The sequence below is a fragment of the Episyrphus balteatus genome, chromosome 3, assembly GCF_945859705.1.
Source record: "Episyrphus balteatus chromosome 3, idEpiBalt1.1, whole genome shotgun sequence".
Classification (NCBI taxonomy): Eukaryota; Metazoa; Arthropoda; class Insecta; order Diptera; family Syrphidae; genus Episyrphus; species Episyrphus balteatus.
Genome location: NC_079136.1, coordinates 41,630,874 through 41,645,785, shown reverse-complemented (window position 1 = coordinate 41,645,785; position 14,912 = coordinate 41,630,874). Strand labels below are relative to the sequence as shown.

Genomic DNA, 14,912 nt, shown 5'->3' with positions numbered 1-14,912 from the left:
TTACGTTTGTATTAGTGAAATTTCCTTTTTTAAAAACAAATTTTTGGAAAAATAATTTTCTAAGACAAGCCCCATTCTCTGTGGGGATTTTTTAGTACATCTAATTGCCGAAAAAAATAAAATTCTGTGGCGCTAGAAACTATCGGTGTCACTTCTATATATAATTATTCAATGATAGAGCTGAATATTGGTACAGAGCATTGATATGACGAATAAAGTAAAATGTCAAAAGTCCCCAAAAGTCACTTCCCGAGATAAAAATTTTGGTTCTATAAAGCTTTACAGATGCAATTGTTGCTTCTGTAAAGCATTATAGAAGCAACATTGTTAGTAGGGTTGTGTTATGTACACATTGCTCTTTTGTATGCCTATTTTGTCAATGTTATTCAACTTTAAATGTCGGGGAAGCTATCAAACAAAAATATATGGAGTATTTGTAGTTTTTGTAATTCCCTAAAAAAAACTGTTTTGACTTTTTTTCTAAGAGCAATTGTTTAGAAGATATTGCGATTTTTAAATGTTTAAAATTTCGAAAATAACGTTTTTTTGCATATAACTTTTAAATGGTTAAAAAGTTGTCTTTGAAAAACTGTTAGATAATGTGCTCCTCTATATAAATACGATTTTGGTTTTTTTCTTAAAGCAGTCCTTCCAAAACAAAATTTATCAAAAACAAAAGCTTGAAATGTATCTTTACTTAGCTGCCATCCCTTAGAAGATATTAGGGTTAAGAGCAAGGACTGTACGAAAAATCGCGTATTTCGTCTTTTATTCTCAAATGAAACATCGATTAAAGTTAAAAGTCAAAAGTCCCCAAAAATACCATGTGTGCTTAAAAAGTTATTCAAGGTTAAATGTCGAAAATATTAGTTTAATAAAAGACAAAGTACGCGATTTTTTCGTACAGTCAAGAATAAATTGAAAAACTTTTCCATAACAATGTGACAGCATCAACGTTCTAGACAAGCACGGAAATAGCGGCCAATCATCAACGAAGTACTTACAAGTCAACTTTTCTAACCGATTCTAATTCAATAAATATCCGGCCCACTTGAAAAATGAAGTATTGTGGTTAAGCAACACTAAGAGGATCAAAACACCAGAGTGCAGAATTTAGTTATTTTTACATTTCCAAGTTTAAGAATTTTGAGCTATACTACTAACTTATATCAGTTATAAACTAAAAGGAATGTGTTAGTAGTTGAAGCGTCTTCCTGGCTATTAAACATGCTTAAAAGAAGCAATTAAGTTCCAATTGTCATGGTTAATTTATTTTCGGATGCCTTCAAAGAAATACTTAACTTTTTTGTCCCAAAATTAATTCTTGTCAAAATTCTGTCAATTAACCAAAACAAATTAATTGATTATCTAATTGTTACCACTGACTTCTAGTTTTGTTCATTAACAATAACAATCACCAAAATGTTATGACGTAAGTAAATTGAAGCAAAAAAAAATGTTGTGCACTAATTACTAGGTTGTGTACGTAATTGCGCGAATTCAATGTTGAACATACATCATGATTGTTATCGATATTAATTTTCCTAATAATAATATTTTGGTTTCTATCATCAATTAATGAAGTGTTATCTCTCGCGTGTTATTAAAATGCGCTAAATAATTTGTTTATATTAAATAAAACAACTTTATCAGGCTTGTCATTGATTTTTGTCAAGTACACAGAAAACATTTAATTTTGCATAATGAGATAACGGTTTGTTTGTTTTCTTGTGATTTTTTTTTATGAATTACAAAATGATAATAAATCCACAAACAGTCAGCGATTTTGTTAAAAATAGTTTTAAATTAATAAAATTCCATTGCACAAAATTCATTTCAATTATATAATAATGTTATTATTAAATTAAATATTTATTTATTCAAACAAAAACTACGCAGCACAATCTCTAGGTTCTTTGAATCTGTATCAGTCAGTTGGCACAAGTCTCTAATTATAATAATAATAATTATTGTTCAACCATCTATAGTTAAGTCGAGCATTTCCAGTTTATATTAAAAAAAAAGAAAAAAAATAATGTATAAAATTAGCATATACCAACCTTGAAATTCGTCTACTCTTTTAGATATTAACATAAAACTCATTTAAAATGTCAAAAGGTGTTAAGGGAGGCGTTTAGCTAAATGTTGATTCAACTATATAAGGGGAACAAAAATTATACGAAAATAAAAATTAAAGTCCTAACCATCAGGACGTGTGGGTGGATATAAGGGTCCGATACATTAAGAAAACAAAAGGTTTGTTTTTTTTTCAAAAAGGATGCTGGTTATTGGAAAAAGGATACAAATAAATAAATCTTAAAGGGAATTTCTCTTGGAATATTCTATGAGATTCATTCAAATGAAAAAAAGATTGGTTGTGTTTTGATTTTAGGGTTTTTATATTTTAAAATTGGATAAGGAAAAAGAGTTTTGTTGAAACATGAGAGACAAGAAAAGTTGTGTAATACCGATGAAATAAATTTGAATTTTTTATTCTGAGAATCAATGTACGAAAAAAGCCAATACAGAAAAAGGATTTTTGCCACAAAAGCTTATTTGTTTGTTTTAAAATTTAATGAATTTAAATATTGAAACGGTGTGAAAAGTCCTACTTGACAACATTTTATTTCATCTTGAATAACTGGCCACTTAATGTATTTTGTCATCGTAATCGGTATTACATGATTTATAAGGAATAACGTTTTAGAATAGATGAAACCAAACAATAGCAAATGTGGCTTTAAGTGACTTTATGCCAAAATAATCCTCAAGCTTAGTTAAGTGCTCCTTGTGCTTTTTTTTTTATTATAAGACTTATATTTAACCAACTTTTTTTGATTAAAAAACTAAAGGATAATTCTAACAATTACCACTGACTATTAACGACATTTTTAACATGTTTTATTTTTTTATAAAATATAGTAGACTGTACAAACCTTAACATCATGGAACATTTCATAGAGATCATGACTCTCACTTCCCAAAGCCAAATGATATAAAATATCCTGGTCCATAAGTTCAATATTTGGATTTCTCAATTTGACACATCCATCGGAGTATCTGGAAGAAAGAAAAGAAAGATAATTTTTATTAAAATGTTTTAACTCCCAATAAAATAAAATTACAAAATTTATGGGATCGTTTGGTTTTATCTAAAACTAAATTTTTGAACGTCTTGATATATCTAGCTTTTAATTTTATACAAATATTTTTTATTTTAAGATGCACACATTTTTTGACTTCGGCTCGGGTCAAAATTGACCATATTATTTAATAACGGACCCAGATTTGCATGAAAACATTATAAAATAATTCGAAACTGAAAACTTTTCTGCTGGGATTCTTGAGAACGAATATTGTGTCAATCCACAGTACTGTACTGTGGTGTCAATCGTTGTTTGTTACAAAGAAAAGTTTTCAGTTTCGAATTATTTTTCCCACCTCTTTTGCTATAACGAAACAAAAAGTAAAGGGCGTATTTGATAAAAATAGGCTGATATTCATAGCACTGAAAGAGTTTTTCTTTACCCATTTTCGCTTGCGTTACTTAATGGCTCTGAAATTTTTGCATCCCATATGTAAAATTTTGACATTTATTGAATTGTCGTTAAAGGTGAATTGGTGTTATTGTTTAATCAGTTATAAATTTTTTTTAATTATGTATTTTGTTTGCGTACTAACTGCTGGTCACTATGGCGTATGTGTAATTTTTTTCTTATATTGAAATATCTTATTGTAAAAATTAAAAAAAAATATGATTAGTGATTTTTGTATTTATTAATTACACTTTTTAAGAATCTTTTTTATTTACAAAAACTAACAAATAATTTTGATCACCTTTTTGGCTCAAATACCCTGCTGCGTTTGCTTTTCGAATTTTCTATTTGGGGTGAAATAATACCGAAGCTTTATAATGCATCCGAAAATGTAACTTTTTCATTGGAAGATGTCCTTTACAACAGTATATTTGAAGACGGTAGAAAGGCTTAAACCACTGAATTTTTTATCTTTTAGATATTTCTCTACAAAGAACTAAAAATTCGAATATAACGGTTTTTTTCTTTTGCCCTTACGTTGAGTGCGATTGACGGATATTTTTTGCCAGAATGTGTAAATATTTTATGCGAAAATTCCTTTTTCAATTTCAATATTATGTTGGTAGGTACTTCTAAATACATTGATCTTACTAAGATATTTTCAACACTATGTAGCATGTTTTTTTTCATTGCAAATTAGAGGGAGGTTTCCTTTTTTGTAAAATATTGTATTTCAATGAAAGGTCGGTATTTCGCTGTTTCTTAAAATTTTTGTATTGCTTCTTATTTTTCCGAACCTAATTTACTTTAAATACATAAAAAAGAAAAAAGGAAATTTTGTGGTTAGGTTGGTGCATGATATCTTTTATCAACTTATGCAATTATAATTATTTATTTATTTTTTATCTATGCAGTACGTACTTTTTTTCTTATTAATTCAAGTTTTTCTTTTGATTAATTCAAGTTACAATTATTATCAATGAAAAAAGCGAAATAAATTTACTTTTGTTTCTTTACACATCATATTGTCAATGATTTTACATGATAACCTATAATAAATTTTATATCAATGGAAAGCTTATTATTAAACCTTTAAAAATAAGCATCAACCATATCTGTATGATACCTACAAAAAAAGTTAAAAAAATTTAAAGACAACCATGTCAAAATTAAAATTGAGATTACGGTACTTCCCTCACTGGTGGCTATTGTCAGCAAACAATCTCCTATTTCGTTTTCAGGTGGGTAAGTTGGACTAAAAAGTCGAAACCAAATCTATTGCTTAGTACTGAAAACGCAACCAAAGGAACTCTTTCTGATCTACAATATCAATGTTTGCAAGCTGCACTGTCTTGTTTGGAAGCACTTGTCTTTTACACCAGTTTTTTCGATGTTGTTTTAGCATCTAAATGGAGCATACATGTTTATCATCAAAGTGATTACGTTGTCGAATCATAATGGAATTTTAAATTTCATTTCCTTAAAGTTATACCACAAAATTACGTTGTGTTTAATCATTCCATACACTGCATTTTTTTATATCGACATCTTTACATTGAAACTTTTATCTCAATCTTGATGACATAGTTTTCAGAGCTCCTCAAACGCTAATGAGGTCTTCTCTGCTACTTTTCAATCTCTTTTATACGTTTTGTATAATGCTCACTTCAATATCTACATGGTGTCTGTGACAAACAATCATAGCTTAATGAAGATTTCAAGACTTGCATAAGGTAATATGCAACTGATGATTCTGTCTGTGAGATTTCTTTCATGAATTCAAATTTTTAAAAGGAGTCTTTCATTGAAACACCACGCAGTTTTAATTTGGTTTCTATAATTACATTAGAATGAGATGGAAGATAATAAGGATGATTTTGTATTTAGCAGTTTTTTTTTTCCTGACCACAAAAAAAAAGAAGAAAATTATGAATTTTTGTTTGCATCACATTTCAGCGAGGCTTTTATGTAATTATAATGCATACCATCTGTCCTTCAAAATGAAATTTGATGAACCATCACCTCTTTATCTCGGGCAAAAAGTATGTGGTCTTTACTACACACACGTAATTCTATATAAATTCGCAAGTACACCCACACATGTGGTAATGTTGATGCAAAGTAAAAAGGATTTTTCCACGGAAAACCAGTCAGGCTACTGTATACCTCTAACCTCATTATTCTAATATTATATTTCGGTCGCATTTTTTTTTTTTTTGCTTTACATTTTATGTATAAAAGCTTTTTGAATCCTTTTTAAAATTACGGTTTTAGAAGTCACGTAGTTGTTTTACATTTTATCAAAAAATATTCATGGTTTTGTGTGTGTCTGACCTACAAGCATGTATAGAGTATCATAATATTTTAAGAGAAGATAGGTATCGTGTTTGTGGTTTCAGTTTTTTTTTTCTCAGAGTTCAAGGGTTTTTCAACTTAAACAACATGGTTGCCCGAAAAATTAAACTTTAAAATGTATACAAAAAGTTCAGCAAAAAGTGATTGCACCTGTTAAAAAACAGTGGCGTTTTACTTCTAAAATAAAATAAAGTTATCACTAATTTTGTTCAAAAACATATATTTTTTGATAGTTTCCAAACAACTCAAGTATCTCTAAAGCAAAAATCCTTAAAATTATACAAAGGTATAAGTACTTTGAGCTGCCTCGTTATCCTATAGTATAGGATAACGAGTCCTTACATATCCTAATAATTATATAGCTATATTCGGAACACCTACATACGTTTTTTTGGAAATGAAAACACAAGATTTTATACCTGATATTCTTTCCAAGAGAAAGAGATTACATTTTTTTGTAGACAAAATGTTGAGGAAGCATTTACAGGTAGCTATTTAAGTTAAGGTTCGCATTTTTTTAAATCTTTAGATTTTGAAGCAAACCATTTGTGGAAATATACATATAAATACATAAAATATATAAATAACCTAAGGTGTTGAATGAAGAGAACTTGTATGAATATTTAGTTCCAAACTAAAAAAAAAATGTTTAAACAGGATAATAAAATGAAGGAGAAATATACCCTTCTCACTGAAAATTGATTTGCACTTTTTACCCAAGATTTACATAGCAGCTGGTTATTATGTAAAATGCTGAAAATACTAAAAACCTTAAGGTGATTTTGATGAAATCAAAAGTGATCTTATTAAAATAAAAGAAACGTTGTAAAAAAATGTTTACAGGTAAAACAGTTTTGAAATTTTCTGATGCAGTTTTAAAACTTGTGTGTAGTTGTTGTTTGATTTGCTAGAAGTTTGCTTAAAAAATTCAATGGATTATAACCAGATAATGAAAATTTAATTTTGGAAACTTTTACACCAATTTCATTTCAGATTTCAAAAAAATTTTCTGATACTAGGTATGGCAAAAAACTTCAAGTTGTAGTTATGTACAATTTGATGTGAAACAAAATAAATGACAATTTTAAAGCTTTAATTTTTTTACTACTCCACAAAAGTTATGGAAAATTCAAACTACATTTTAATAACAAAAAAAAAATCATGTGTGCAATTCACACGCGGTAAAATTGAAACCTTAAAAACTCATTTTTCTTGAAAAAAAAACCCGAATATATTTAACTTTGTTTTTTTTTTATCACCTTTAAATTCATTTTTTACAATAAATTTTATATCATCCGAAATCTTAATGTCTCAGCTCGAAATATTTATACCGACCATGTCTATACAGCTTCTATAAAAAGAGCTAGAATTTTTTGAACCCAATCAGTTTTCTCAAAAAAAGCAAAAAAAAAAATCATTCTTCTCTTCTAACACCATTAAATCCATTTTTTTAAATGGCAACCTATAATAAATTTTATATCATCAATTTTATTATTTCATCTTTTAAATGACGTTTCAATCATATTTCTATGATGTCTACAAAAAAAGTAAGGATTTTTTAAAGTCACCCATTTCGAAACTGAGATTTCGGTACTTCCTACACTGGTGACTGTTCATCGGCAACAGATCTCCACAGGTATTTTGATGAACTTTTCAAGTTTTTTCAATTTAAGATTGTGTAACTTGTAGAACACGTAACGTTATGTGTGATATATCAAATGAAAGGTAATATTATCGGCATGCGTATCGACGTTAAATTTATATGTGCTCTTGATCAAAAGATATAACGTGTTTAGTAAAAAATTTTATTTTCACCGTTATCTCAGGATTTTTAATATGAAGTTGATTGAAATTTTGTCCAACTATAGTTTATTGTATTACCTACAGTATAAATATCATTCATCTATCTATTAAAACAAAAAAGTTATAATCAATTGATTTTTCGTGTCGCTTTTTCGTTTCATCTTGTTTCAAATCACTACGATACTAAAGAAGTTTTCACTTCAAAAATTTTCACATGTTGGATTTTGCATTTCATAGTTCTTCAATGCTTTAAGCATATATCTAGAAACATAAACGATCGCACATAGGAGTATTCTGGTCGAAAAGCTGGACAAAAGTCGATTTTCTAAAATTCAAAATTTTGAATTAAATTTTTTACAAAGCGGATGGTAAATATACATGGGCTCATAAATGATGCACTTCTTTTTTTTTATGGTAAAGTGTTTGGTGTGACAAAACAAGTTCAAAGTCAGCTGTTTATTTTCTGGATTTTTGTTGTTGTAAGTTTTGGTGATTTGGTGAGTATTGTTAGAAGATTGATTGTGAGCGAGTGTGCTTTTAAACATAAAATTTTCAGATATAAAAAATACAATTGGAGGTATTCAATAATAATTAAAAAGTAGTTTTGGAAATGTTAAATGTTTTTGTGTTCAATTAAATGACAGTGTGAAAAGAGTCTGCCACATATAGATATTTGTATTGCTTTTTAAAAAGTCTAAGTGCTTTGTTAAAATATACCCTACTATTCTGCTTCGCTACATAGATTTATGATAACTTTGACTATTATATAATTTAATATCAAAAATTTGGGTGCGAATTTTTGCGATTAACAAAATAATTTTCGAATGAAATTTTCACTTTGAGTAAAAAACACTCATACGCCCTACCTTTTTTTTAAGATATTTTAATTTTTCACATTTTAGGTGTATTAAATTTCATAAATGCATAAATAATAATTTATCAGACAAACTTAATGATTGGCTGTCGGTAAAGTGGAACACCTTTTGTGGAACTTTAATTGTAAATTTTGTTTTTTTTTTTTCATTAGATTTTGAACATCTGATGGGATATCGACTTAATTAAAATGCAGTTGCTAAAACTGGTACTTTGTTAAAGAATTTAGTCACAAACAAAATTTTAACTTACAGTTTTGAGAAAGCACTTTCTGCTAACATGGGTAACATTCTTAAAACCCCACAATAAGCGATGCCATTGGATTCAGGAAAAAAAAATTTCAGAATAAATTACGCATAAACCGTGAGTTGAACGAAGTTACAGCGATTAGAAAGCGAAGCCCAAAAACGCTCTAATCCAGCCAATTTTTCTTTTTTTTACTATTTTTAATTTGTGCTTTCTTCAAAATTGAAAAAAAAACTTTGATTTAAGGATGTTTTATGATTAAAAGGCATTTTAAACTACATAAAGTGCATCGCTTTTCTTTGTTTTTTAAGTCATCGTCTTCAACAAAAAATCATTCCGAAAAATATGTAGATAAAGTGGTAAATTGTTTTTAAGTTTTTTTTTTCAGTGAAATATTTTACTATGATACCATTTTCTTCGTTGTATGTATGTATATATGTAGATTGCGAGTAAGCCATGGCTCTATAGGACAGTAAATGCATCATTATCACTCCAAAAAAATTCGATTCGACCAGATTGATCTTAATTTTTAACACGTTTGGTTTATATGACATCAGTAATTTAAGAGTCATATTCCCATAGTTCATAGTTCTATCAAGGTAAATAGTTCAGTTAACATCTAACTAGTTCAGACCTCCACCTCGTAGAAATTTGGAACACATAAGAGATACATACATACAATAAAATGACAACCATTTCAAATTAAGTATTTTTGGCTGAAAAATCTGCTTTTTTCAAATGTGCTAGTTTTTATGAACTTTTGACAGGAAGCCAGAAATTCGGACAAAAAAATGTGTTGGCATAAATTGTTTATTATTTTCTTTTTCAAGTCTACATAAGACGTTTTTGTTAAAAAAAACATATTTTTGGTTATTTCATATGGTTCTTCTGGCTAGAGATGAGCAAAAAATCACGACCTGTGATTTTTAACCTGTGATTGACAAATCACAATCACTACCTGTGAACAGTCTTCAAATAACCTGTGATTACCTTAACCGTGAATTGGATATTCACTTTTTACTTTACAGTTCGCACTGAAGTGAGGCAAATTTTTTTGTTAAAAGTTAATTAAAGTGCATTTGCGTTTTCAAAACAATTCCCTTTTATACTGAATGTTGTAAAAAGTTATTTTTTCCAAAATCACAAGTAAAAAGTCATTTTCAATGCGTTTTCGTGAATTCCGCGTTAAATAATTCACGTTTACACTTGGCCTGTTGCAAAAATTTAATTTTCCAAAATCACAGGTCAAAAGTCATTTTCAATGCGTTTTCTTGAATTCCGCGTAAAATAATTCACGTTACACAAGTGCTTTAGAAATTCAAATTATAACCTGCGATTTTTCAAAACAGCTATTGCAACAATTCTTTATTAAAAGTGAATTGGTTTGACTGGAATTCACGCAATTGCTTTGGATTTTTTTTTTGACCTGTGATTTTTCCCAAAACAACTTTTTAACAGTTCTTTATTAAACGTGAACTGGTTTGACTGGAATTCACGCATTTGCTTTCCAATTTTTTTTAACCTGTGATTTTTCCCAAAACAACTTTTGCAATAATTCTTTTGTAAACGTGAATTGTTTTGACCGGAATTCACGCAAATGTTAAGGATTTTTTTTAAACCCGTGATTTTGTTCAAAATAACTTTTGCAATAATTCTTATGGAAACGTGAATTTAAAGCGGAATTCACGAAAATGCATTGAAAATTACTTTTGACTTTATAGCTTATAACTATAACTATAAATAGCTTTTCAACAGTTCTTCTGTAAACGTGGATTGGTTTGACCGGAATTCACTTCAAAAGTGCTTTGGAATTATTTCTAACCTGTGATTTTTCCCAAAACAACTTTTCAACAGTTCTTGTGTAAATGTGAATTGTTTTTTACCGGAATTCACGCACGTTCGGTAAAATTAATGTTTTGTTTACCCCTCACAATCACGTATGGCTCCAGAAGAATCACGGTTTGCCCGCAAATATTGGCTGTGAAATCGCAGGTTGCCCTGATTAGAATAAGGGTTTTCAACGCTACTTTTCCCGTGATATAATAAATTTCTCCCGTAAAATCAAGAGTCGCTTAGACAAAATAATGTTTTCCCCAGTATAATCACGGATGGCTTTGGTAAATCGCGGATCTGTTTGCTTAAACCAGGAGTTTTCCTCGTAAAATCAGCTCCATTGTTTCAAATACACTCGTATTTGAGCTTCATTAGTACTTCCTACGTGAAAAATCGTAAAGAAATGTGTATATTGGAAAATAAAAACGTTAATAATGCTACGTGTAATTTTTTTTTTTTTTTTGGGATTTTCATTAAAAAAAATTTAAATCACGGTTAATTTAAAATCACAGTCACAGGTATACCTGTGATTGAAAAATCACGACTTAGCTCATCTCTACTTCTGGCGAAACATATAAACTTAGCAATTAAAATATTAAAATCAGATCTTTTATCAGACTCAATTATATTTTGAAACTTTTTCACAATTGCTAACACATTTTAATAGTATTTAGCACCTCGAAAATATATACATTTCCTAGGAAATTTGTCCTTTAAAATGTTGCAAATTATTTTACAAATTGAATACATTTCCTAGGAAATGTATAAACGAGAAAGGTTTTTTACATTTCCGGTAAAATATTTAAAAAAAAAAAGGAAAAAACAAAACAAGATGTGTTTTTGAAATCCAAAACTAAAAAACTTGCCATAAAGTTAAAAATTTAAACATTTATCTGCAACTATAAAATTTGTTTCTCATTTATTGTTTGAAATTCTTTAAATTTATTTATTTAAGTTCTACACTGCATTAATTTTATTTTCTCCTCAAACTTGCCTACCTTGTCAATTTATGCACACATCCATCTTCACCACAAAAGTCGGTAATATCTTCGGTTTTGTCTTTGCACTTGCAACCATTAGCGGTTTCGCAATGATTTCTTGAGCTTTGCTCTTCAACAACAATTCCAGTTGGTGGCATATTATTTTCAATAAAAAAAAATTTCACAAAATATCAAGATTTTTTAAAATATAATAAAAGATAATGCGAAAATCTATAAAATGTTTCTCGAGTTAGAAAAAATAAATTTACACACGTTTTTCAGACCGATCTGATCATATACAAATTCCGAATAAAACTGAGCCCAAGCGGTCTAGCCAAGTCGGTTTTATAAAATTTCAAAACATCAAATAACAATACAACAAACCAACAACAACGACCGAAGCTACAAACCAATTTTTATTGATTCTATGTGTTATGTGTTATTTAAGTCCTATGGGCAAGTTGAACATGACCGCTTTTATGAATCTTTCAATCTACTCAAATTCTCAGATGAATGAAGTTGAGTGACAGAATAGCAAGAAGATGTATCTGTATTTTAATGTATCTCGTCTCTCTTGCATTCCAAAAGATAGACACTCATACACAGGGTTGGATTTTTTATGAAAGGGCACTAAACTACTCCCTGTCCCTGTAGGCTCAAAACATAGGGGCACCAATCTATTCCTGTTCTTTAGAAGACATTAAATGAAGAAACTTATCTCTTTCAAAATTTAAAACAAAAACAAATTCACAAGTTCTTGATAAATTGATCCCAAATTCTGTTCGAAAAATGTCAGAAAATCATTTTATTAATACTTTTGTTTTCAGTTGGGCGCCATTTTTTAAAATTCCATCCCTGCTTCGTATGTATGACAATACGTGCATTGAACCTTATCTTTTGTATTTTTCTTTTGAATCCACCTGGTATTTGGCAAAACAACTCTTTAGATGATGCAAGTTATGCATAGGTGAGTACAATTTTGTTTTCCGAAAAGAGGTTGAGAAGTAAAATTTTGTGAAATGGTGAAACCACGCCATCAACATGCGAAATGTGTGCCGTGCGTGACGAACATCAGGTGAAGGTTGATTAACTGACTCACGGTGTGGTGGTTTTTTTTTTTTTGTTTCATTATGAATTAATACTTTTTGTAGACAGCTGCTCTTATCATTGGATGGAAAAAAAGGGGCCCGACTTGTATGCTTTTAGTCTCAGTGCTGTCTGACTAATATTTTTGTACAAGAGTGTGTGTTTATATTTTTTCTTTGAATTTTTATATGCAACAAGATAAAAGAAATATCATCGAATAAATGAATGAAAAAAATACTTATATTTGTAAAAGAATTATTATTTTGTTGTTGTCGATGTATTTTTATTTTTAGTACTTCTTTACCGTGTTGTTTGTATTTTTCTTTGAAAAACAGTATGCGACATTTTATTAATATCGCTTTCAATAAAATTAAATAAGACAATGATTTCTTTCTGCTGGTTCGGAGGTCGGACCTCATACCTCTAAGTTCAAGTGAAGCACTAAATTTATAAAATTCATCTCGATTCATTTATCAACTACTTACAACCAGGGGTCGAATTACGGCACACGATTACGATCATACGTTAACGTTTTGACTATTTCTGTCTCTATTTAATTATTAGAAAACGATAGGGACACATAGCAACCATTCGTTAACGAACGTATGCCGTAATTCGACCCCAGGGTTCGGACTTTACTTCGATCGAAGTAGATTTACTTCGATTTTGGGAAAAAAATAAAATCTACTTCCCTACTTCTCTTTTTGAGGATCTACTTTCAAATTTTTCAAATAATAAATTTAGAGAAAGGGATTTAACTTCAATTTTAAATCTGGTCGAGGAATTAAGAAATAAAGCTCAACTGAAATCTCAAATGATGAATGGAGGTCAATTATTCTTCGAATTCAAGATATAAATAAAGTTTATTAAAATAATTTTGACTGATTTTGGAGAATTTTTGATCAAAAATTTGTTAGATTATGCTGAATTAACCGTTTTACCCCAAAGCACCGTTACAACCACTAGATGAGAAAGGTTTTTTGGAAAAGATCATAATAAAAAAAGTAAAGGAAAATAATTTTGTTGAAAAATAATTTTTTTAGAATAAATTTTTGTAAATAAATGTTCTGAAAGTTTAATTTTGAAATCTACTTCACTTTTTTTTCAAATTTGCTTCGAAATTTTGAAACTGAAGTCCGAACCCTGCTTACCACTAACTTACTGGCCCTTACGGGTACTCTTAGTTATACTTCAGTTTTCTTAATTCTAATGCATTGCGGCGTTATAACTATTTTAACACTTATATTTCATTGGTTGTTTTTTTTTCACCAAGAAATAATTTTAAAAAAAAACTTGGAATCATATCATTTTTTTCTTATTTAAAAACACACCAAAATTAATGGCACTTGCAAAATGACCAAAATGGAAAGGCTGTTTTTCTTAAAAATGCCTCTTATGATTTTGATTTTTTTTAAATAAATGCATTGTGACATATAAGGTCCTACTTTTGATATAGAACAAAATATGCTTTGGACCCTCATTAACGGTAGCTGGAATAGGTCATTTTCTTACTTTCTGACTTTCTCGTAAGACGATTTCTACAGAAAAATTTGTACAAAAAAATCAGAAAATTTCGGGTTACTTAAAAATATCTCAGTTTTTTTTTAAATTAATTTTTTAAAAACGGGTGAATGAATTTTAACATTTTTTTTTTGAAAAAATTTTCGAAAATTTTTATATATTTTTTTTTTTAAAATAACTACAACAACAGTTTTAAAGCATAATGTCCAAAAAATTCTTTCTTGTATAAGAAATAAAATAGCATACTTCATTTGGAGATTAATACCGTTTAAAAAACTGTTTTTTTTTTAAGTTTCGAAGTAACTTTTACTACTTTTTTTACTTTTCTATTAGGTTACAAGGCTTGGTATTTAGATGTCAGATCAATTTAAAGTTGAAGAAATGCTTAGGCCATATCAAATTTTTTTGACAATTAATTATTTTTATTTTCTATTATAGAGTGTTTGAAAAAGTCTAAATTGTGAGTGAGAAGAACACTCAAGTACTTAAACTCCATCAGGATAACTTTGATAAGGGTGTTATTAAGTACCACTTTTCATCGGGACACATTCATTTGAAATTAAAGTGGTCACAATTATCATCAATGAAAAGGGCAAACAGTAAAGGGCTGAGAAAACAACCCTAAGGCAAACCTGCAGTTGTTTTGAAAGTGTTTGAGAAATCATAATCACACCCATGT

General features: G+C 28.9%; 1 protein-coding gene across 3 annotated transcripts in view; it reads right to left on the bottom strand.

The window, feature by feature from the left end:
• The window catches only part of LOC129915531 (uridine phosphorylase 1-like), a 52,989-nt gene that overhangs the window by 13,159 nt on the left and 24,918 nt on the right, over positions 1-14,912 (bottom strand). For 2 of the 3 annotated variants that reach the window (XM_055995113.1, XM_055995114.1), the window contains exon 3: positions 2,937-3,060. In XM_055995113.1, coding sequence (XP_055851088.1) covers positions 2,937-3,060 — 124 coding nt within the window. Of the gene's footprint in view, positions 1-2,936; positions 3,061-11,644; positions 11,850-14,912 lie in introns of those variants that run through there. The other variant, XM_055995112.1, reaches the window with a different exon arrangement.